At 49.8% G+C, this 24,441-nt stretch overlaps 1 protein-coding gene across 1 annotated transcript in view; it reads left to right on the top strand.

Annotated features, from left to right (window-relative positions):
• Positions 1 to 2,972: 2,972 nt before the first annotated feature.
• Positions 2,973 to 24,441, top strand: part of SLCO2A1 (solute carrier organic anion transporter family member 2A1) — a 37,835-nt gene continuing 16,366 nt past the window's right edge. Inside the window, exons 1-4 of the mRNA XM_015561357.1 lie at positions 2,973 to 3,134; positions 5,265 to 5,427; positions 23,220 to 23,447; positions 24,341 to 24,439. Coding sequence (XP_015416843.1) covers positions 2,973 to 3,134; positions 5,265 to 5,427; positions 23,220 to 23,447; positions 24,341 to 24,439 — 652 coding nt within the window. The remainder of the gene's footprint in view (positions 3,135 to 5,264; positions 5,428 to 23,219; positions 23,448 to 24,340; positions 24,440 to 24,441) is intronic.

Below are 24,441 nucleotides of genomic sequence, written 5' to 3'. Positions count from 1 at the left end.
TATTGCCCCCTTCCAGATCCTCAGGCTAAAATGCTGCCCCTTTTCTTCCATCTCGAATCATGGTCAGCCTTGTCAGCTCAGCCTCTGCAAGAGCCCCTGATGGGCTCCCCCTATGCCCCACTGTGCTGGCCTTCGATCAACCCTCATTGTGTCTCCCCTAGGCCCTCACTCTGCTGAGTGCTGTCCCTAATGTCAGCCATGCGCCAAGCCGGCAAGATGCCTTTGTGCAGGAGTCAGCAGCAGGCTGCTGGGATTTTTAGAAGCAACCTTGAACTAGACACATAACTTAGCCCCAGGCTGGCAAGGGGTCCCTGAAGGGTGAGGAAGAATTATCCAGACAAATAAGGCAAAGATGATTCTGCACAGATTGTGAGCAAATACACAGACAATGAATGTGTGCTGTGGGGAACTTGAATAGTATGACCTTGAAGTTTGAAGGGCAAGGTGTGTGGCAGCAGGTGTGGCAGCTACCTAGTGCTTTGTAACAAAGCGACCCCAAACTTAGTGCTCAAAATGATGACAGCATTTAGTTTGCTTACTCAATCTGCCCTCTATCTAAGGCTCGGTGGGGATAGCTCAGTCCGTTCCTCTTGACATCAAAGATGGGCTGGAATCCTCCAAAGGCTCGCTTGGTAACATGATGCTGGCTGCAGGCTGAAACTAGCTGGAGTTGTCACCTGGGACACCAACTGTGGCCTTTTCATGTGTAGGAAGCCTGGGCTCTCACAATGTGATGTCTGTGTTCTAAGGGTCCCGAAAGAGAAAGAGCCGGGCAGATTTTCTGTCGACGTTCAGGACTTAGCCTCGGGGCTGCACAGGATCATTTCTGTTTTATTTTCTTCATAAGAAGCAAGCAGCTAAGACCGACCATACTGACGGGAAGGGAACAGAGACTCCATCTTTTGAGGAAGGAATGTCATTGTCACGTTGTAAGAGGTGTATGTGAGACAGGAGGTTGGCGTGGCCGTCTTTGTCAAATACAATCAGCCACAACAGAATATGAAGCCAGAGTTGGTCGAGGTCTAGGACGTGTCACGTCTTGGATACCATGCCGAGGACATTCATTTTTATCTTGTAGGAAGTGGGGAGCCAGTGAAAGGTGTTAATCTGGGTGTCACCTGCTCACGTCTGTATTTGAGTCAGCTCTTTCTGGAGTGGGGTGGGAGGGTGGAAGGTTTGATGGGCAGACAGAGACCTGTGAGAGGCTGTAAGCCAGGGGGAGAGGGGAGGGTGTGAGGCAAGGCATAACAAGGAGACGAAGGACGGGTCAAGCTTGAGAGACACCAAGAAGACATCACAGGATTTAGCAGAGGCACCCAATGCCAAGGGATGAGGAATGGGGCATCTAGAAGGATTCCAGGCTTCTGGCTTAGGGAACTGAATGGCAATAATGGAGAATGAAGGGAAACGGGAGAGATTGTGGGGAAGGACAGTGAGTCCTATTTGGGAAGTGATTAGTCTAAGGCAGTGGTTCTCAACGTTCCTAATGCCTCGACCCTTTAATACAGTTCCTCATGTTGTGGTGACCCCAATTTTGTTACAAATTGAACATAATTAATGCATAGTGATTAATCACAAAAACAACATGTAATTATGTATGTGTTTTCCAATGATCTTAGGCAACCCCTGTGAAAGGGTCATTCGACCCCCAAAGGGGTTGCGACCCACAGGCTGAGAACCGTTGGTCTAAGGGGTCTGAGAGTGTCCACATGAACACATCCAACAGATGGAATTTGGGGGGCATTAGCCTTTAGGGGATGGTCAGAAGAAGAGGATTGGCAAGGCATCCAAGATCCAGTTGCCGCTTCCCTGGATTTGGCTTGGACCAGGGACTTGGGGCTTGAGCATGCTCAGATGGCCTGTGTCCACGGAAAACAGTGACCTGGGCAAACCCCGTCACTCTCCCCCTCACTATCCGGGAGCCCCAGGCTGGCCTCGCAAAGGCTCTGCCCTGGCAGGTAGGAAAGGAAATGTCAGCTCTGATCCCACAGCCTGGAGCGGGGCCCCTGCAGAGGGGGCAGGATTAGCTTTGCAAGGAAAACAGAAATGAAGGTGGAGCCCCTGTTGTTCTCCTGAGACGCCAGGCGTTCAATTAAGAGAGGAACGTTGGCAGACTATGAAACGTACCGCACCCCACCCTTCCCTGGAAGAGCAGTGCAGTCCCCAGAAGGGGCACCTTCCAGGGGGCTCGGGGATGTACGACTCCTGCTTCCGAACCTGCTGGGGCCCGGCCCAACAGTCGAGAACCCAGGAGGGCCCGGGGCCCAGCCTGGAGCTGATTCCAGATGCCACCCTCCCCGCTGTGCATCTGTCCCCATTAACCACAGAATTCACATTTACTCACACCCATATGACAGGGTATATGGGCAGGATGGAATGCAGAGACAAGGCCTTATCACCTGTCCAGGGAAACAGCCAGCACAATCACAGGTAGTCCCGATAGAGGTGGTAACAAGCTTGCAACATTCATTAAAACCAGGTGGTCTGTGCACCTATCCTGGTGAGTCATGGGGGTATGAGAGGTGGGCCTGTGCACAGGTTTTGCTGGAGTCTGGGGAAGGGAGGATAGGTCAAGAGGAGTGGAACACCGGCCTGGGGTGTGTCAGGGCCCTGGGAGTGACCTGACTTGGCTGGAGAATGACTTCAGCCCTCGCAGGACGGGAGGAAGGACAGCAGCAGCCCGCAGGGCACTCAGATGCCATCGGGAAACATGTCAAGCGATGTGGCTTAGTCAGGCCTTTCCCAGAGGTGCTTCCCCACCCCTAGTTTACGGGCCGTTTGTGGCAGGGATGGTGGGAATGGATGGCTGAGAGCGCACTGAGTCCCAGGAGAAACCTGATATGGCGATGATGGCATTTCACCCTCAGGACTGCCTGATCAAATCAGTGTTTCTAAGTAACAGGTGAGAAAACAGAGCAGAAACAGAACGGGAGGCCCAGGTGGGCAGCCAGGGCTCACTGTCCAGGGACCTCATGCGTCACACGGTATCTCCCCAGGTGTTCGTGCTCTGCCATGGCCTCCTGCAGCTCTCCCAGCTCCTGTACAGCGCCTACTTCAAGAGCAGCCTCACCACCATCGAGAAGCGCTTTGGCCTCTCCAGTTCTTCCTCAGGGCTCATTTCCAGCTTGAATGAGGTGAGCAGCAGGTTCTGGTCCATCCGACCCCGCTTGTGCACCCTGATCTCAAGGCCTGGGAGGGGGGTCCAGGAAGAACAGTTCCTGGGGAGCTGGGATAGACACCCGGGGAAAGGAGACAGCCAGGTGCAATGGGCATGGTGGAAGCAGCTACCAATCCCAGGGCTTCCTGGCACCACGCACTGAGCTCAGAGCCTCAGTGGCTCCAGGTAAGGAGATGGGGTTCCCAGGCTCAGCTTCGCTCTTCTCTTTCCATGAGGCCCACTGTTCTGGGATCCCTGACCTGGGGCCTCCTCACAGCAGCCCTGTGAGCAGGTGCTCTGCTTGCTCCTCCCACCTGACAGATGAGGGCACTGGGGCTCAGCAAATGCAGCAGTTGCCCCAGGTGTGCAGGGCTGTTGGCTCGAAATTCTGAGCCTCTAATTGAATTCCCTGACCACCCACGAGTTTATGTGACCCCTGCCCATGCCCAGTCGAGGAGGAGGTGGGCCCCACGCATGCAGGTGGGGAGCAATCCCAAGCCCAGCAGCTCCAGTATTATGAGCATCACAGAAGCCAGAGCTTTTACCCCCAGAAAAGTCAGATCTCTACGACTTCCCAGCAATGTGGCTTTCACACAGTCCCTCAGTGACTACACACCAAAGTTTGAGAAGATGGGGGGTGAGAGGTCAAGGGTGGGAGGTCAGAGAGCCAAGAGGTCAGGGGTGGGAGGGTCAACAAGGAGTCACTGGAAGTCAGTGAGAAAGAGGCATGGGTGGCAGCAGAGCCCTTCCATCATGGCAGCAACGTTGGTGGCTCCAGGTGAGGAGATGGGATTCCCTGGCCCAGCCCTCTCTTCTCTTTCCATGAGGCCCCCTGTTCCGGATGAGCTCACCAAGACCAGAGTAGCGGTACAGGGACTGAGCTCTGAGAGTTGAGAGTTTGGGGAAGCGAAGAGGAACCAGCCAAGGAGATGGAGAAGGAGCAGCCAGGGAAAGGAGACTAGGAGGAGTTGGTGCCATGGAAACCCAGGGGAAGAAGTGTTACAGGAAGAAAGAATCAAAGGGTGCTGAGAGATCAAGGAAGAAGAGAGCTGAGAACTGACAGTGAATTTGGCAATGAGAAGGTCGCTGGTGATCTTGGCAAGAGCCAGGTACCAAGTCTCTGGCCCTATGTCCTAAGACAAGGCACCTGCTTTTCGAGCCACAAGGAGACTGTGGTGTGGACAGGGCAGGGGCAATGGGTGCTGACATTCAGGGCTTGAGTCCAGGCGAACATAAGTTCTGGGGCAGAGGGTGATGTCCTTGGATGTAGTTGTAGTCATAAGATCTGCCAGCACCCCTTTGACCATTTATGACCCTCATCCCCAAGCTGGGGCCTTCGGTTCCCTTCCCTGGCTCTGGGTGGAGCTCAGAGAGCACACCTTCCAGTGAGCGCCAGGAAAATGGAGTTACTGGTACGCTCAACTGGGAAGGGATGTAAGGGTGCTTTAGTCCTTGTCCCCATTGATAGAAGTGGAGGGCCAGGGGCAGGTGAGGAGCAGAGCTGCTGGGACAGAAACCCCTCCTCCAAGAGGCAGTAGGACTAATTTAGTTAAAACTTAGACAGTATCTGTTCAAGCCACTTCCTAACCTCATGGACCTGGACAAGTGACTTAATATTCCGAGCCCCAATTCTGCCTGTGAAATGAAAGTTGTTGCATGATGAAACGAGATAGTGCATGTTACTTGGTGGCTCTTCTGACTACCAAGCCCAAGTCCTTAGGGAGTTTAATGAGGGAACACGTGCTGTTTCCAGGAATCAGCCAGAATGGGAGGCACCCTTGGATTTTGCCCCAAAGGGCTTGGTCCTAAGATGGTTGAAATGAAGGCCACGAGCTTTTCATTGTTTCCAGAGACTTCCCTTGGTTTAGTCTTGAAGGCTGAGGCTGGGAAGAATTTCTGACAACAGGGGAAAGCTGAAACGTGTGCGCTTGTCCCACTGTGAGGCTCTCTGGGCAAGGCTGACCCTGGGACTCTGCCTGGGCCCCAGCTACCCCTGGGTAGCCTCCTCCCTCTCTGCTTTTCCTGGAAAAGGCACAGTCAGGTCTCCACTGTGGGTGGGTGAGGACGGAGTCTCTGGCCTCACTCGGTCCCTCTGCTCTCTCCACAGATCAGCAACGCCATCCTCATCATCTTCGTCAGCTACTTTGGCAGCCGGGTGCACCGTCCACGGCTGATTGGCATTGGGGGTCTCCTCCTAGCTTCGGGTGCCTTCATCCTCACCCTCCCACACTTCCTCTCAGAGCCCTACCAGTACACCGTGGCCAGCATCGGTAAGTGGCCTCCAACCGCTGCCCTAAGGCAAAGCTGGCGGCGGTGCTTCTGGGCAGTGGATACCACACTGAGCCACGCCGTCCTCTCCCACCAAAAACTTCCTTGGATTTTATTGTTTTGTTTCTCCCCAAAGCCCATCTGAAACCAGGACATGCAGAATTATGTGGAGCTATGAAGCAGCTGTCCCAGCTCTGGCTTGCTGAGGGTGGCGCTTGCAGTGGATGGCCCACCTCCTTTGTAATTCCCTGTGCTTCGTGCCAGGAATGACCCATTGCACACAAGTAGAGACACTGCTGAACGGTGCTGTGATGGGTTTGGCAGGATGAGGGTCAGAGCACTGACCATGATGAGGTCTGTGGAATTTTTTCATGTTTAATTGTGTAGTGAACACTTCCTGACATTGGTGCATTCACCATTCTTCAGGTTTAGAATACACTTGCACGATGATCTCATTTGATTCCTCTGGACGCCTGTGAAGAGGAGAGAAGAGGTCTAAGATGAAAACATGGCACTCAAAGATGTCTAGTAACTTCCCCAACGACACCACTCAGGGAGGGACAGACTCAGGCCTCCTGATTCTGAGACAAGTGGCCCTTCTGTGACACGGCGCCTCTGGGTCTTAGGGATAGGTCCCGTGGCAGGGAGAGATGAGTGAGGATTTTAGGTAATTCATAAACACGAAGTTAAAAACCACTGCATTGCCCAGTAAGAGTCCCCCTATTCTTTAAAAATTATTATATTTTTTAATATAAAAATTTCAAACTATAGCAAAGTAAAGAAAATAATATAACAGACAGATATACTGACCATTACGATTTATCAGTTTTCCTTCAGATACCTCTTTTTTTTTCTTTTTAACAGCTTCCTTGAGACATAATTCGCATACCATACAGATCACCCTTTTAAAGTGTAAAATTCAATGGTTTGGGCATATTATATTATTTTTTAATTGTGGAAAATACATATTTTCTTGTAATACATCTTTTTTCTATGAGTTTGAACACATTCATAGATTTGTGTAACCACCACAACCAGGATACATGAGTAAGAAAATCTCTAAGTCTCTGTCTGAAAATGTCTTAATTTTACCCTTGCTTTTGAATTATAGTTGAGATACAAACAGGATTGCATTTAGTTATTTCCTCTTAGCACATTGTACCATGCCTCTTGTCTTCTGGCTTCTCTTGATATTAGAACTTCTTCATCAGTCTTTTTAGGTATTCTGGGTTTTTTCTCTCTATTTGTGTTTATGAGTGTCTCTCTCCTTTGTTGTTCTGCATGTCCACCATAAGGTGTCTAAGTATGGGTTAATTGTCACTTATCTTTGGAAGTTCCATGTGCTATTTCTTTTGAAGATGAAGGTTTTTCTTTAATTCTCAAAAATTTTCAGCCAAAAATGTTCCCAGTATTGATACCCAGATTTTCTCCATTCTTTCTTCTAAAATGTTGGACATTTTATTTCTGGTCTCCATGTCTCTTAACTTCTCTTTCATAGTTTCTAGTGCTTTGTTCATCTGTGCTGCATCCTGGGTGATTTCCTCAAGTATGTCTTCCTGTTCACTTAGTCTCTCTCTAGCTATGTTAATCTGATGTCTAAGCCATCCTTTACATTTTAAATTTTAATGGCTCTATATATTTTTTTTCATTTCAAAAAGTTATTATAATAGTTCAAATCTATCTGTCCTAGTTACATGGTTTTTTTTATATTTCCTTATGAATTCTAGTTTTCCTTTGTTCTCCTCAATTATTTTAAACATATTTATTTTATAGTCTTTCCAATTGTTCTTTTCAATTAAGTTTTGAGAATGCTAATCCTCCAGTGCTTTGTGTCTGCTTGCTCTTGTTTGTGGTGGATTATTTTCTTGTATATCCTATGATATTTGACCTTGGGTTCATTTGCAGAGGGATTTTTTTTCCCCTGTAAAAAATTTGTGTGGTCTGTGTTGGGAAATAGCCATACTATGTTTTGCATTTGCATTTACTTGGCACCCCAAGAGCATCACTGCTTTGGAGCTCATTTTATGATAATTTATTGGCTTGGGATAAATTTGCACTTCTTTTAAGGGATGTGGGAAATGGCACTGGTTTCATGATGAGCAGCAGTGAGAGGCCCAGTCCATAAATGCTCTTCCTCAGTCCACTGTATTGGGGTTGAAGATGTCTGAGGATAAATGAGCCAGCTAGGGATGTGCTGAGGGAATAATTGATTCCCATGTGTGTAAGTACCAGACTTTTTAAAAAAAGTCATATGTACAGATCAGGCTCAAGAGATGAAGCACTTAGGATGACAGAAGGGATTCTTTTGTAGGTTGTGTGACTTACCTGGGGCCGGGTAGGTGGCTGGAATGGGAAAAGATGGAGTAGGAACAAGGATGTCTAGTGATGAAATGTCTGCTGGGTTCTGGTCATGGGAATCTTCTCTCCACCTCTCTGTAAATCACCTGTGAACTAGTCATTTCTCATAAATGTACTGTGGCCTTGGATCCTTCTGGACTATTTAAGGGCTAAGTCCTGCTTCAAATAGGCACAGGAATAAGACTGACCTGACCCTAGTGTCCTGCCATGCTCTTTCTCCTCAGTCTAGACAGGTGGCACGAGGCCAGCTCTGAAGGAGAATCAGGAATTGCTGGCCATCAGCGAGGGTGGTCAGGCCCTCTGCGCTACTGTCTTTCCAGACCGAGGTCCCTGCCGCTTCCATCAGCATGAAGACCAGGATAATGAAATCAGCAAGGGAGCCTAGGGCACTTTGGTCAGGCCAAGGGGAGGGCATTCTCCTAGGTGCCACACATGGTGGCCTACTTAGCCTGGCGAGTTGGCTTCCCGCAGCCATAGCTACATCCCAGTGGCATTTGCTTCACATAGAGCAGCCGCCACAGAGGGTGGTTAGAAATGGGCAGGCCTCTGAAAGCAGTCATTCTGCTCCTTGTTAGCAATTTGGTTCAACACACCATGATCCTCAGTTCCTGCCTTGAGCTCAGTGCACTGAGCCAAACTCCACTAGAGAGAAACCGAAGGGGACTTTGAGGGGAGTCACAGCTTGCCTCTCAGGCCTGCAGAGAGGAATCGCTGGCCAGGAAAATGAGCATTTTTGTTGTTCACTTTATTTGTGTAAATCCTACTTGCAACAATAGGGCACAGCAGTCCCTGCCACTTTGGGATCAGAGCAGCAGCTGGAAGTGCTCAGGGTTGAGCCACCTTGAAGACATCTTCCTGGTGCCAGGGGGCAGCATGAAGAGGTCTTTGGTCCAAGAGCCACATCTGTGGGATATAGTTGGGACTGTGCCCTGGGTGCCAGAGCAACATGGGTGTGTGCTTTGCCAATATGTCCAAACAAAAATGTTCACTTCAGGGGAAAAGCTTGAAATGTGACTCTTACTTCAAACGTAGTCCTCTGAGAACTTGAGTTTTCAATTATGCAAGGTCATCAGGAACAAATGCATTTTATTAAGAGCACCACCCTGAATGGAGTCATGAATCTGAACTGTCTTCTGGATTCAGGTGGTCCTGGTCTGAATCTGGGCATTGAAGTTCCCCAATGATGTGGCCTTGGCCACCTTGTTCTCAGCTCTGAGTCTCAGTTCCTTCCTGAATGAGATGGACCCCCTCTTGCTGGGCTTTGAGGACAGAGGGTGAATGTTCAGGATTTAGCCTGGTAGCTGGCATGTGCAGCAACCAATTAAGTCATAGTTCTTGTCACGGTGGTGTATCATGCTGGGTAAACTAAGGTCACCAATGAGGAAGCCCCCTGCTTCCTGTGGAGAGGGAGTCTGACAGCTCGTGGCTGACTGGCTGGGTGTCCTGGGGCCATCTAAAGGCAGCTTCTCCCTGGTCCTTACTGTAGGTCCTTTGCTCTGGCCTGGAGCAGGGTCCATCCCTTGACATGGATGAGGCCATGGGATTTCTCTCTGTGGAAGATTAGGCTGCTGTTCCCAGATCCTCAGGTGGAACAAACCTGGTATGATGGGTAAGAGCATGATCTTCCACATTCAATTCCCAGCTCAACCATTTCCTTGCCACGTCTCCTTGGCAAGCCAATGCTTCACCTTCCTGAGCCTCAGTTTCCTCACTGTAAAATGGGAACAATAACCCCTTCCTTTGCAGGGTGCTCTGAGGGGAAAATCCAAACCAAAAAGCTTAGGTAAAGGGCCTGCCTGGCCCACGTCCGCTGTTTAGCAGACTTCTCCCCGCCTGCCCTTGTTGTGTGTGGTATTCGAAATCTGTTGCTCATAAGGAATGACCCCCAGATTACTACCACCTGTTGATTGAGGAGTCCTTTGCCCTAGAGCCGAAGCACTCCAGAAATGACCATTGGAAATGAAGAATAACTATGTGTTTTAGGGAAAATAATTAAAGAGGGGCTGGACATTGTGGGAATCACGAAGACCTTTAACAACTAATTGCCGATTTTAAAAAGGCCACGCAGACATTTATGAATGTTTAGATTTTCTAAATGTCATTGTGGTCCGGAAATGTGTCCTGCTGGCGCATTTGGAGAAAGGGCGAGCTACCCAGCCAAAGCCTCTAAGGCCACTTCTGGGAGGCTGGTGAGGTTTGGGTAGATGGGAAACAGGCCAACGGGAGACCAGTTCTCCCAGGAGATCAGGGAAGGGTCTTCGGAAACCAGTGGCTGGGAGGACTAGGTGTGACCTGTGAGAGCCCTCAGCCCAGTCCAGGGGAAGTCTGCCCGCCGGCAGACAATGGCTGTGCACAGGCAGGGAGCTTCCTGTCGGATAAGCAGGGGAGGGAGTCCATTGTATTTTTAGAACAGCCAAGAAAAGAAAGGGAAGAGTCACTTTCTAGTCTCTTGTTCATGAAGTGGCCAGCCCCTGGCCCATGCTCATTCATCCCAAGGGTGTCCCCAAGAGGAGGGTGGTAGGCGGGCACACGGAGGGGAAGCCTCCGGCTCCTATGTGTCTGTGTCCCTTCCTTAGTGGAGGACATGCAGGACCTGGAATCAGTTCCCCAACCCCCAGAGCAGAACCCACTGCGCTGAACCATGAGAGCTATGCAGGGTCCTTCCATGAGGGAACTGCTCCGGGACAGTGAGTTCAGGGCTGTTCAGAGGTGAACACCCAGCCGAGGTGTGAGGTGAATATGTGCAGAGACGTGTGGGTGTGTTTTGGGGTAATTGTATGTGTGAGAGGCATTTCCATGTGTAGGAAGTGGAGTAGTGAGGAGGTGTACAAGTATGGAGAGGAGGTGAATGTATGTGAAGATGGAGAAGGTGGAGATAGGAGGGAATTTGAGAGAAGAAGTGGGTGTGTATGTGGGGGGAAGGCTATGTGGAGGATGGAGACAGGGATGTATGTGAGCGGGGAAAGCGTATGTGGCAGGAGTTGGGGTGTGTGTGGAGGTATATATGGGGGTGAAGGGGAGAGTGTGCTTGTGTGTTGGGAGGTAAGTGGGTAAAGATGGTCAGGGTGAGAGTTGCATCTGGCCAGTTGGATCTATTGAACCTGAAAAGGAAAACAACAAGAGTGGTAAAAAAAAAAAATTACAAAACACATGGGTGTTATTAAGTCAACGGAGAGAAAATAGCCTCAAACAGATGTGCAAAACAAGGCCTAACGAGATTTGTGCAGAGCATGTTTTAATGCATAGTGTCAGAAAGGAGAGAAACCAGCATGGAGAATGATAGAAAACACTCGGCTGCTGTGCTGACCACAAGGGCAAGGCCAGGCAAGGAGCTGGGCTCTGCAGGAGAACTGGTCATCTCCATGGCAATGGCACGCGGCCTCACTGAAGGCCTCACAGCTATGATACGAGAGCAGTTGACTCTGTTAGGCTTCTCTTAACATCTGTTTTGTGGGCACATCACAACCCCCACTTGGCAGCCTAGAAACGTGCCCCCTTGTACTGGGTCCCCAGCTCAGGTCTGAACAGAAACATGAGTGGGTCTCCGCCTCTCCATGGGCCCCTCCAGGCTTGTTTAGTCATTTCCCTGCTCAGTAATTAGGCTTGGGTGGCAGGCCTGCTTGGGGTCTGGTGGGGAAGGGAGACCTAGGCAGCAAGCTGCATCCTACATCCTGCTCCCGTGGGGAGAGTCACTTCTCTGGGACCCCTGGCAGACTATGTGTCTTGGGGCCACCCATGGTAGTGGGGAGGGTCTCCTTGGGAGAGCCAGCACCCAGGGTGGAAAAGGAAGGCTGGACCTATCCCAGGGACTTTAAGCACCCCAGGAAAACTGTGAGAGAGTGGGGGATAGCCTTACAGAAACAGGATACATGCCCCTTCTGGAGAATGTGGTTCTGAAGAAGCCATTGATCCATCCTTCCTGAAAGAGGCCTTGGGCCCCCCAAGGTCCCCAGAGGACACAGGGAGGAACGATCCTCTCTTCTTGCCATGCTTGGTAGAGCCAAGGCTTCTAGTTGTGGCCAGACACCTCCTGTGGCCCAAAGGCTTGAAAAGGGAACACCAGACGTATTTGGGCAGTTTGCCACCCACCAGGAGACAGGAGACCAGAAGGAGCAGGTTCTTTCACTCAGTTAAAAAAAAGGACTTTTCAGGATTCGGAGTTTGGATTGGCCACCATCAGAGAGTATGTGCAGCTCAGATCTAAAAAGGGGAAAAACAGCAAAGAAACATCAAGACCAAGGTGGTATTTGGAGTTGGGGCCTTTGGGTGGTGATTAGGTCATGAGGGTGGGGCCCTCCTGCATGGGATTAGTGTCCTTGTAAGAAGAGACCAGATCACTCTCTTTTGGTTTTATGAAGAGACAAAAAGAAGTTGGTAGTCTGCCATCCACAAAAGGCTCTCACCAGAACCTGACCATGCTAGCATCCTGATGTGGGACTTCCAGCCTCCAGAACTGTGAGAAATAGATTTCTGTTGTTTATAAGCCACACCGTCTATGATACTTTGGTACAGCAGCCCAAACTGACTCCATTAGATTCCTTCTCCTTGGTCAGAGCCCCTTCTTATAGTCTTGGGTCTAATCTTGAATTTTTAGCCTTTGGACTATCTTATTAGGCATTCCTATTAGCTTCGTGTCATTCATAAATTTACCAGCTATTCCCCACTTTCACCCAAATCCATGACAATGATGAGTGGTACACAGTTTGGGCCCATCTTTTAGGTCACACTGATCTGTCAACTCCTGCACTGGGCATGCCTTTAGCCAGTTCTCCCAGAGGACTCTGAGGCACGTGTCTGCATCTTGTCTACCAGGATATCATAACAAGCTTTGTCAAAAGACTTCCTCCAGTCAAGTAACACCATGTTACAGCTTCCTGCTGGTTTGGGAGCCCCATTAACAAAGGAAATGAGGTTGGTTTGGCATGAATGGCTTTTGATGAGCTCATGTTGGCTCAGCTAATTGCTTTTTTTTTCTTCTTCAAAGAGTTCCACATCAGCCAGTTTAATAAATCTGTGAACAATAAGTTCTGCTTCACTTCCAATTCAGGGGTGCAAATTAAGTACACATCTCCAAATATTAAAATAAAATGGCTCTGAGCCGCATCCTGCTCGCTCGGGTATGTCTTCCTTCCCCGCAGTCCACTAAGAAACAGTTTCGATGATGAACTGAGCCAGGTGATGCCTCCTCTGGCCTCCTGGCGATTCCTCAGGGTGCGGACACATGTGCAAGGGCAAGGGTTTGGGTGGGGAGAGCCCCTGACCAGCAGTGTAATGTCCCACCTTGTGGCACCGTGCACAGTGGACTGCCCTCTCACCCCCGGCTCACTGGCTACATGCACACCTCAATACAAACAGGCATTGGCCGTGTGGGAAGGAATGTCCGGCCTCAGCCTCAGAATTAGTTTTGGAAACTCAGTCTTGGGAGCAGAGCAGAGGAACTCTCTCCTTCCACCACCACCCCACGTTTGCTCTTTTCTGCACCGACGTGAATGAACTCTTTCAAGCCACCCATGCGTCTCACCACTCCTTTATTCCAAGCCTCCATTGCTGGTGACCTTGAACTTACTTGTCTCTAGTTTCTGGACCCAGTCCCCAGATTCTTAAAAACCTGAGTAATACTGTCCGTCTCCAGGGTTCTGTCATCTCCCTTATCCACTGAAATTTCTGGCCTCTTTGGATGAAAATTGAGCTTATTATATGCTCACTATGTCCCAACTTATAATATGCTCATTATTTTTTATCCTAATGACAATATTGCAAGGTAGGTATTATTATATCTGTTTTGGAGATGAAGACACTGAGGTTCTGAGAGGCTCCCAACCATGGAGCAGTAGAACCAAGATTGGAACCTGGTCTCTTTGGCTTGAAAATGTGAATTCCTTCCATTGCCCCAGGATGTGTCCAAGGCTGACAATCCCAACTCCGTTGGTTTCTGCTGGTACAGAAGGGTATGTTCTCCTACTTCTCCAAAATGAAGCTCAGAATGCACATGCCCATAGAAATCATATTATAAGTAGAGGCCTAGTCTAGTTGGAAGCGAACACATATCATTACAGGAGCATTATGGATTAGTAAGGCCTGGTGAGCTCCACTGGAAACTCAATCGCTTCTGACATACATACAACCCACTTTACAAACAACTTCGAGGCCTCAAATCGCGAGTGAGGTCGGCACAGCCTGTTCCAGGCCTGCTGGTGGGAGTTGCCAGAGTTTCTGGTAAAACTGTTGAGTAGCCAGATTTAGAAGGATGAGGAAATAGGTCCTTCAGAGTGGAACATTCTGAATGAGGCTCCAGGAGTTTGCTGAAAGCCCGAGGGCTTAGCACCTTGGCGGTGCTTCCAGAAAATTCTCCGGAAGCACCCCTGCCTTTCCCTGTTGTTCTCATGGATTGCTTCTGAGCTGTGGGCTTTGCTAATCTCCGCCTCATTTGACCCTGCTCACCCTCAAGCCTAGCCCCCTTCTCAGCAGGAGGTGATGGTGGTTCTCAAGAACCATGACTTGAAGGAGAAGTCACTGCTGCCCTCCTAGTTCCTGGCAGAATCCTCTCTTTTATTTACCAGAATGATGAGAATGACGTCAAAGGAAAGCCCCACTTGCCATGGCCTTCCTATGTTGCTTGACCCATCCAGGGATCTCCCTCAGCCTCATCTTTGGAACTTCGTGCAGAGACCTCTCATTATACCCTGACACCTCCCAGCCAGCCTCAGCTTGGCCACACCTGGAACACATGTCCTCATACAATGGAGTGACCAGACCATGTCTGTCCAGATCTGGCCCATCTCCCTAGAGTCCATTCTAGGGAAGTAGACCATCCTATAGAAGTGACCCCCTATCTTTCCAAACCCGCTGAGGCGTCCAGAAATCAGAACTGAAATTCTGCATATTTAAATTGTGGGAGAATGAGTCAGAGGGTTGACGCCATGGTGCAGCCAGGGTGGTGCTGGGGCAGCTGGGGGAGGGGAGAGGTCCAAGCCTGTTTCTACTTAGCATTTCATAGGCCTGTGAAAACTGGCACAGCCAGACCTCTGGTGTCTTGTGGGTAAAAGAATGTGCTCTGAGGAACTTGAGCCTTCCAGAAATCTGCCTCAGGGAACATGAGCAACAGACTGACATCCAGCTAATGGACAGACTCCCCTCCCTCCCTTCCCCAGGGCCCGCCACGATGGAGGCAGGTGGCCTTGGGTGGGCAGGTGGGCTGTGCAGCCCGGTGGCAGGAACAGGCTGGCATTCCCTTCAGTTTACACAGTGGGAAGGTCAGAGCTAAGCCCCCTCTGAGGAGGAAGGCAATGAGCTTCCGTAAGTCATTTGAGAAATGGGGAGAGGTTGCTCTTTCTTCCTCCAAGCTCCTGAGGAAAGCTGAGTGGGGCAAAGAACGCCAAGCCCCCCAATTCTGTGACAGGCTCTTGACACACATCTTTTCTCCCCCTGCTTCTGGCCCTTGGACTCACCTCTCCCTGTCATCTTATTTTCAAGAGAAGGGCCTAGTTAGTGGTCTAAATTCTGCTCTCACCAGCGTGATCTGGCTACGGCCTTCCACTGCAGGGAGTCCCAGGCCTGCGTTCTTGGGAAGGCCAGTGTCTGCCTCTGACATAAATCCAGGCTGAGCTCATTTTAATGCACTTCACTTTATTGCACTTCACAGATGTTGCATTTTTTTTATAAAGTAAAGACAAGACCCTCCACCAGCAAAACGCTTACATCGAGTGTTACTGCCATACTCATTTTAGTGATGGTGGTCTGGCACCAAACACACAGTATCTCTTAGGTATGGCTGTACCTGTCCCCACATCAAGCCAGGGAGCAGCGGGACCTACCCACTGCTGAGCCCTGCTCTTCCTGGCTCCAGGGCCACCTGCCTCCAGGACAGCCAGCTGCTGCTCCTCGAGGACAGGGCTCCCAGGGGAAAGGAGCCTCACCCTCTGTGGGTGATTAAAGCCCTTTCCCGTTCACATGTGTCAGAGCCTGATGTGGGATGGATTTGGCCCCATTCACGGCTGGCGTCAGGAAGAGAGTTTGCTGGGAGATCTTCTGGCAATATAGGATACAGAATAGCCAAAGAGGAACTCAGTAGATGGATTTAATTGGGGCAATTAATTATTTTTTAAATATCCTTTTTAAAATAATTTCTTTATTGATTAAGGTATTACATATATGTCCTCATCCCCCTGTTATCCCCCCAATCCCCCTCACTGGTGTCCTCACCCCCCTGTTGTCTGTGTCCATTGGTTAGGCTTATATGCACGCATACAAGTCCTTTGGTTTTAAAAACATACCTAAGGATATTAGTTGATTTGAGAGAGAAAGAGAGACATCGATGTGAGAGAGAAACATTGATCAGTCGCACCCAGACTGGGGATAGAATCTGTAAACTAGGCATGTGCTCTGACTGGGAATCAAACCCACAACCTTTTGTATACAGGATAATGCTCCAACCAACTGAGTCACCCAGCCAGGGCTAAAATACCTATTTTTAATAAAGGCAGTAAGTATGGAATCTGACATTTTAAAAGTAAATAATAACAGTTAAACAATCTCTAGAGAGTTGGACCTCCTGGACACTTCATTAGATGAAATTTCATGAGGGTTTTGTGGCATTGGTGAGCCATGCAGTGTACCATGTAAAGACTTAATAAAGAAAAAAAAAGACTGATGGGAGCATTTGAGCGCTTGCTTGCTGGCATATGTTGTCAGTTTGGCTCAAATAAACTCATAAAAATTCTCCAAAAAAAAAAAAGACTTAATAAGCCAGTCAACATTTTAATATGACTTTAAAATATATAATATATATATATATATATATATATATATGTGTGTGAATTTAATAATAAGAATCTGCAAAAGCAAGAACTAGAATTCTTAAAAGCAACACTTATTCTCAGGTCCTTTCTCATGTGCCTGCTCTCCTAGGACACGCCTGGCCTTTGTGTCTTACACACCTGCTCTGGCTGCGCATCACCATCTGCACAGCTGTGGAGCCCAAACAGCCATAGAGCTGGCTAGCATCCCCGCCCCTCCTGCAATTCACAGCATCACCTGTGTTACCATGGAAATGTCTCTGACTGGGTCATTTCCCCTCCTTATTCATGGGCCTTGGAAACTGGCTTTAATCTTTCCAGTGTGTTTATCCTGCTGCCCATGATCATCACCATCTGGGATTTTTATTTCAGGCCCCTTCCCAGGGCACACAGGCCCTCCAGGAGTGGCCATGCCTCACCCTAGTTGTGTTTCAGGCTGACCACACTGGACTGCATTTTGTGATATTGAGGGTGCCTTTCACATCTCTGAGCCCTCCTTATGCTGTCCCTCTCTCCTCCTCACCACGGACCTTCTGGCTATTCCCTTTCATTCTTCTCAGCTCAAAGGCCATTTTCTCCAGGAATCTTTTCCCAAACCTTCTCCCCAGCTTCACTGGGTTTTCTGCCCCTCCCACATCTCCCCGACACCCTGTCCTCTCCCATCTCTGTGATGCTAGCTGGTTTTTTTATTGTGATAAAATATGCATAACATAAAACTTACCATTTTAACTACTTTTTACTTTTAAAAATATATATTTTTATTGATTTCAGAGAAGAAGGGAAAGGAAGAGAGAAATAGAAACATCGATGATGAGAGAGAATCATTCATTGGCTGTCTCCTGCACACCCCCTACTAGGGATCGAGCCCACAACCCCAGCATGTGCCCTGACCAGGAATCGAACCATGACCTCCTGGTTCATAGGTGGATGTTCAACCACTGAGCCACACCAGCTGGGCCATTTTAACTATTTTTAGGTGTACTATTCAGTGGCATGAAGTACATTCACACTGGTGTACAACCATTATTGCCATCCATCTCCAGAACTTTTTCATCTTTTCCGACCGAAACTGTACCCATTAAACCCTAACCCTCTACTCCTTCCCCACCCTCACCCCCAGCCCTGGCAACTACCGGCTCTCTCTCACACACACACACACACACGTTTAGCCTGCGATGCCAACAGCAATGATCTAATAAATGTGAATTTAGCCCTAACCGGTTTGATCTACTTTCTGTCTCTATGAATTTGCCTATTCTGGGTTCCTCATGTAAGTGGAATCATGCAGTGTTTGTACCTTTGTATCTGGCTTATTTCAGTTAGCGTGATGTCGTCAAGGGTCATCCACTTTGTATGAAGCATGTGTCAGAATTCCTTTGTTTTTACAAGCCTCAATAATATTTCATTGGCTGCATATATCACATTTTGTTTAGACTTTCATCCGTTGACGGGCATTTGGGTTGTTGCCACTTTTTGGCTATTGTGAATAATCCTGCTCTGAACACTGGTGTACACATATCTGCTCAAGTTCCGGCTTTCAGTTCTTTTGGCCTTATGCCCAGAAGTGTAAATGCTGGATCATATGGTAATTTTTTATTTTATTTTTTTAGGAACTGCCATACTGTTTTCCACAGTTGGCTGCACCATTTTACATTCCTACCAGCAATGTGCAGGGCCTCTGATTTCTCCACATCTTACCCAATACTTGGTTTTTTAAATAACCATCCTGGTGAAGCGATATCTCACTGTGGTTTGGATTGGACCAGGCAATATTGTGGCTGCTTCTTTTTGTGTGTGTGGTTGCTTCTTTGATGACCTGTGCTCCTCAGGAACTTGAAGGTTTGTAAGGTCAGCACCTGGGCCTGTCTCAGTCGCCTCCATGTCGTCTCCCCCAGCAGAGTGCCTGCCCACGGTCAAATATGGCCAAGAAACCGAACAACCGAGAGTGAATGAAATCTGGTCCAGGTGTCTTTTCAGACCCCAGGTCCAGGCGTTGCGCGTGTGAAGCAGGCATCATCCACGCTGCCGACGGCCTGGGTGTGCTCCCTCCGTGGCTGACCTGGGAACGGGCCAGTTCTTTGCGCCACTTTCCCCGTACGGCCATTTACCTTCAGGCGATCTTTAAGCCACTCTTGCACCTAATGTAGACCTGGCCCTGCACCTCATAACCTCCCTGACAGCATGCAGGAGGAGGTGCTGTCACACACCTAGACAGCGGAGACAGGCACCTCGGTCCAGAACATTTGCAGGTGACAACAGCCCATAGTTTTAGGAGACTTCAAACTTTTCTCACTTCCTTGTGCAACATATACTCAAAATTTGTTTGAATCCTCTGAAAAGCAATGCCATTTGAAAGCTTGGCAGCACCCCTGTCTTATGGGCCCTTTAGAAACGCATTAACTCAAGGTTGGCGCAGAGGAGTGAGCAGAGAAGTATGTGTGCCAGCTTGTTTGAGTGATTACAGAGCAGCGTTTGGTCAGTTGGTAGTATGGGTCAGGGGGGCGTCCCAGGCCCAGCAGCCTGCTCTGCCCTTATTCCTGAACATGCCCATTTGGTCTCAAGGAGAGCATAGGCGTCTCTGTACTTACCCATCACTTTTTCTACAGGCTAGCACAGCCCGCGGCGTGAAAACACTCATCCACCCCAGTGTCCTGTGTGGCTGTGCACTGAGGGCAGGGAGTGAGCAGTGAGCCTGACACTCTGCCTGCTGGGCCCTCCGGGACCCTCCCACTCTCTGCAGTGCTTGGCCCTCCACAGAATCCTCTGAGGTCTCTCAAAGTCAAGGTCACTGGCAAAGGGAATCATGGATTCAGGACGGGAACCCTGGTCCCAGGCTCCCAGTCCAGCCCTTCCAGCATCTGTTGGCCTTGCTTGCCCACGGCCACCTGGGACTCCCCGAGGGGTGATGTGAGCCTGTAGCATCACACCCCTATTCTGGGTATTGGACATGGGTCAGTGTTGAGGGAAGGATTGTTAGTGTGGTGAGGGGTGAGGTGCACAGTGCGCAGGGTCTCAGCAGGGACATTTTACAGTTTGGGGGCTTCTAGACTGAAGTGACTGCCCTAAGACTCTGACCCTTGCATTGTCACTGAACCACACCAGCCTTCCTTCAAGAGAGCAGGCACAGCCATCAGACTGCTGGCTGAGTGGCCGCAGCCAACTTTTTGTGCCTGCGCTCCTCTCTGGAACCAGGGCCTTCTAGCTCTTTAATGACGCACGGGGAGTTTCCCTATGCAGTTACTTTCTGGTCTCTGCCTCAAGGGAAACTGAGGCTCAGAAGGGTTTAGAAACGTACTCACGTTCACACAGCTACTACCTAGGGTTAAAACCAATTTATTGCTTTTTGAACGAAGTTATTCAGATATGCTTGACATCTAAAAGGCTTTACATATTTAATGCATATGATTCAGTGAGTTTGGGAATAAGTATATATCATTAGCCCTACTCGGTTTGACTCAGTGAATAGAGTAGACCAGGGGTGGGCAAAGTTTTTGACTCGAGGGCCACAATGAGTTCTTAAACTGGACCGGAGGGCCAGAACAAAAGCATGGATGGAGTGTTTGTGTGAACTAATAGATGTTAACACTGCTGCTGGTGAAGGAGCGGAGGGGAGAGCAAGAGAACCCTCCCCTCTTTCGGCTCCGCAGGCCGGATAGAACAGCTGAACAGCCCAGATCCGGCCCGCGGGCCGTAGTTTGCCCACGGCTGGAGTAGACAAAAGAGTCTCCTGTTCATTTCGGGTCAAGGGCACATACCTGTTGCAAGCTCGATCCCTGGTCGCAGTTGGGGTGTAAGCAAAGAAGTGTGTGTGCCAGTTTGGGAGGCAATCAATCAATGTGTCTCTCTCACATTGATGTTTCTCTCTCTTTGTCTCTCCCTCTCCCTTCCACTCTCTCTACAAATCAATAGAAAAAAATATCGTGAGGTGAAGATTAACAACAACAAAAGAAAATGTATATAACCCTGAAACCATCACCACCATCAAGGTCATAGATTTACCTATCACCTCCCAAGGTTTCCTCCCACTCTTTTTTTTATTCTGTGTGTGAGGGAAGGGAAAGAACACTTAACATAAGATTTTCCCTCTTAACCCATTTTAAACATACCATGCACTACGGTGCTATAGTATAGTATGGTATGGTATGGTATGGCATGGCATGGCATGGCATGGCATGGCATGGCATGGCATAGCATAGCATAGCATAGTATAGTATAGTATACCATACCAGAACTTATTCATCTTGCATACCTAACACTTTACCTTACCGTTCGACCATCACATCCTTATTCCCCTCCCCTCCGCCCCTCGAGACCACCATTTCACCCTCTGCTTCTGCTTGTACGAGTTTGGCTATTTTAGAGTCATACACATGAGATCATACACTATTTGTCTTTCTGTGTCTGGCTTCTTTAACTAAAACCAATTCGTTGACTCCCTATACTGTGTGTTTATTTCATCTCATTGTCTCAGATTTCATCAAAAATCCCAGTCGCCAGCCCCTTTCCAGGACCCCTCTGTTGGGGAGGAAGTAGGTGTCAGGTCCCAGCCGGCTGCGGAGGTCAGAGAGCCATGCGTCTGATGTGGCTGGGGAAAGGGAGATCTCCCCAGGCCCAGCTCCTCCGTCCCTGCAAAATGTCACCATTTCAGATGTGACTTCGCTGTGGACGTTGAGTCAGCCACATTCGGGTTCGAACGCCAGCTCTGCCTTAAACCAGCCACTTAAGTAGCCCAGTCACTGCCGTGAGCAGGAGGCAGCGTCCGTCACCGCCTTGGCCGAGTCAGCCTGGAAATAAATGACTGTTCAAAGTCCTGGCGCTAGAACTGGGGTCTCTACAGCAGAGCCTGTAAGTTGGAGAAGGCTCAACACCCCACAGGGGAACGGACGGGGTGGGGGGACAGAGAAACACAGCTCGGGTTTAGGGCCGAAGCCAGAAAGAAGGGCAATGGTTATGGAACAAGACATTGTTAAATTTTGGCTGTATTTACTAATGGAGACATTTTTAAATTAGCAGCTTTTACTGTTGCTTTATTTTAAAAGTATCATGTGTTCTTTATAGGTAAATTAGGAAATACAGAGGCAAACACACACACACACACACACAATCACCATCACCACAGTCCCATCACAAAGAAAGCCTTAGTCTTCCTGAGTTCTTTTCTGCATATTCTATTAGTCCATATGAGTTTTCTAAATTAGAGATCATACTCTTCCAAACCACTAGTTATTTTTGGGAACCTACCAGGTGTTACAGCGTCTTTCCACGTTAATAAGACGACATCTCCATCCTGATTCGAAGGGGCTGCCTCCTATCTACCATAACGTTGGACCACTTTCTATTTGAATTCTGCATGGAAAGGTGGGCTAGTGGGTGGGCGTGAGAGGAAGAAGGAACAGAGGGACACTGACCAGAGTCTGGGAACTGGTCATTCTTCCGGGTTCTCTGCACACAGCTGGTGTCAAGTTTGGATGCCCTTGACCAGACAGAAATTTTGTCCCCTTTGCTTTCTGGTCAGTCAGGGACCCTTAGCCAGCAGTTTTCCAATGTGTCCTATGCAAACACCAGTGGAGAGGACAGGCAACCATGTGGCCAGGCTGGATGAATGTGCATGTGGGGGAGGGGAGAGGACCAGGAGGAGGGCTGACCTCTCCCCAGCACCATGGTCCCAGCAGCCCCGAGCTCAACAGCACTGAGCAGAGTCCACTGTGGGAGGCAGGTCTAGTCCACAGCCCTGTTTTCCTCTGTGTGGGATTCTTGTTGCCCACCTAGTTCAGGGCTCTCCCCTCTCGGGGAGCACCACCAATGAGAATTACACTGAATCCCATTAGTGCTAAATGAAAAAACCCACAGAGTAAGGTCAGTAATGCGAGTGCTTGCCATTGGCCCAGACAAGGCAGAAAGAAAATGCATCTCATGGAAAAGAGCCCTCAAGAACCTTCAAGATCTTGGAGAGCTGACAGTGCTGACTGTTCACTGTGCGCCAGATTTAAAACGGCCTGGCCACGTCCCCACAGCTACAGGCGGCAGGGTGCCCACAGACCACACTGGGACCCTCACGGAGGGTCTCATGGTGAGGCCTGGCCCCGATGGGTGCAGCCTCAGCTCTCCGTCTGTAACAGGAGGGGTTGAACTAAAGGGTCTTAGAGCCCCTTCCAGCTTCCCAAGGTCTCCGAGTCTTGGGAGCCGCCCAGGTTTCAGAAGGATGTTAAATGCCTTTGGGAGGAGGCTCTCCAGTGTGATGCAGTTTCGTCCAGGAGTGAGAGCCCTGGAGGATCCAGCTGCACACATCCCAGGCCAGGGTGACGCTGCCTTTGGAAGAGAACCACATCGTAATCTGAGGCTGAGCTCAGGGCCCTGAAGGCTGGCAAGCCTGGGTTTCTACCTTGGATCCCCCATTTCCAGCTGGGTGGTCCTCTCCTCCAGGGATGAAGGCATTGATCCCTCCATGCTCAGCTCCCTGCCTGGACCGTAGCGGAGAAAGAACGGATGCCCATGAGAGGAAGAGTCCTCTCCCACCCTCTCACCTTTCTCTCACCTTTGTTCCCAGAGTCACTCCCAACGGCCTGGGGGAAAGGCCAGGCTCGGAGGCCAGCGGTGGAGCCGGGAGACTGGGTGGTGACCGGCATGCGCTCTCATTGCAGGGAACAGCAGCCTCCTCCACACCGAGCTCTGTCAGAAGCATTGGCAGGACCTGCCCCCCAGTAAGTGCCACAGCAGCACGCAGGACACCCGGAAGGAGACCAGCAGCATGTGGGGTCTCATGGTGGTCGCCCAGCTGCTGGCAGGCATTGGGACAGTGCCCATTCAGCCGTTTGGGATCTCCTACGTGGACGACTTCTCGGAGCCCAACAACTCACCCCTGTACATCGGTGAGTCCCAGGCTTGAAGAGGGCTGCAGGGAGGGGTCGGGTCCTGATCTGACACTTAAGCTCTGAGGGGCTGATTTGAGGTCTTAACCCTCTTTGCCCCACAACACAGCAAATGAGTGCAGAGGTTTGGGGATCAGACAGACCTGGTTTGAATGGCAGTTCTGTTACCTATCAGCTATGGGAGCTGTGCAAGTGGCTGAGCCCCAGGGCCCCAGGTTCCTCACCTGCAGAATGGGGCTGACAGTATCTGTGTGCTGGGCAGCTGTGGGGTTACATGAGGTCAGGTATGTAACCATTTAGACCCCTGTCAGGCACAGGGAGGCTCCTTGACCAGCAGTAGCTACCGGTGCTGTCAAGCCCCCAGGCCTGGGCCGGGGCACACGTGTCTTTCCGCGTCACCCACTTATGGACAGGTTGGCCCCCAAGAAGCACATGCAGAGAAGATAGATTGACTATCTGACTGCTCAGTTCCTTCCCTTAGCACAAGCCATGTTGAGCGTACTCAAGGGCCCTGTACTCCAGACCAGACAGACCACACCCACTGGCTCTGTGGCCTCACAAACTCCTGCCAGGACCTCCAACATGGTCCCTACACAGACCTTTGCCCTCCAGCACTGCCCTGGGCCGGCATCTTTAAATTTCAGGGAGACCGTCTCCCTCCTGACAAATGGATCTCTCTGGCAGCTGGCTGGAGGAGAAACATCTTTGGTTTTGCACATCTTATCATTTTGAGTGGTTCTAGCACTGCCTGGGGGAAATGCCATAGGTGTGGACTTGTCAGGGTCAGAGGACAGATGGCCTGACATCTCAGGAATCCTTCGCTAGGGAAGGAGCCTGGGGCTGTCACACCTTCTCAGTTCCCCTCAGCCTCTTTACCCTGCTCTTCTTCACAGCCATCTTATTTGCCATCTCCGTATTTGGACCGGCTTTTGGATACCTGCTGGGTTCTGTCATGCTGCAGATCTTTGTGGACTATGGCAGGGTGGACACAGGT

The sequence above is a fragment of the Myotis davidii genome, unplaced genomic scaffold, assembly GCF_000327345.1.
Source record: "Myotis davidii unplaced genomic scaffold, ASM32734v1 scaffold415, whole genome shotgun sequence".
In the NCBI taxonomy this organism is placed as follows: Eukaryota; Metazoa; Chordata; class Mammalia; order Chiroptera; family Vespertilionidae; genus Myotis; species Myotis davidii.
The sequence above is the reverse complement of the archived record's forward strand: the minus strand, read 5'-3'. Positions and strand labels throughout refer to the sequence as shown.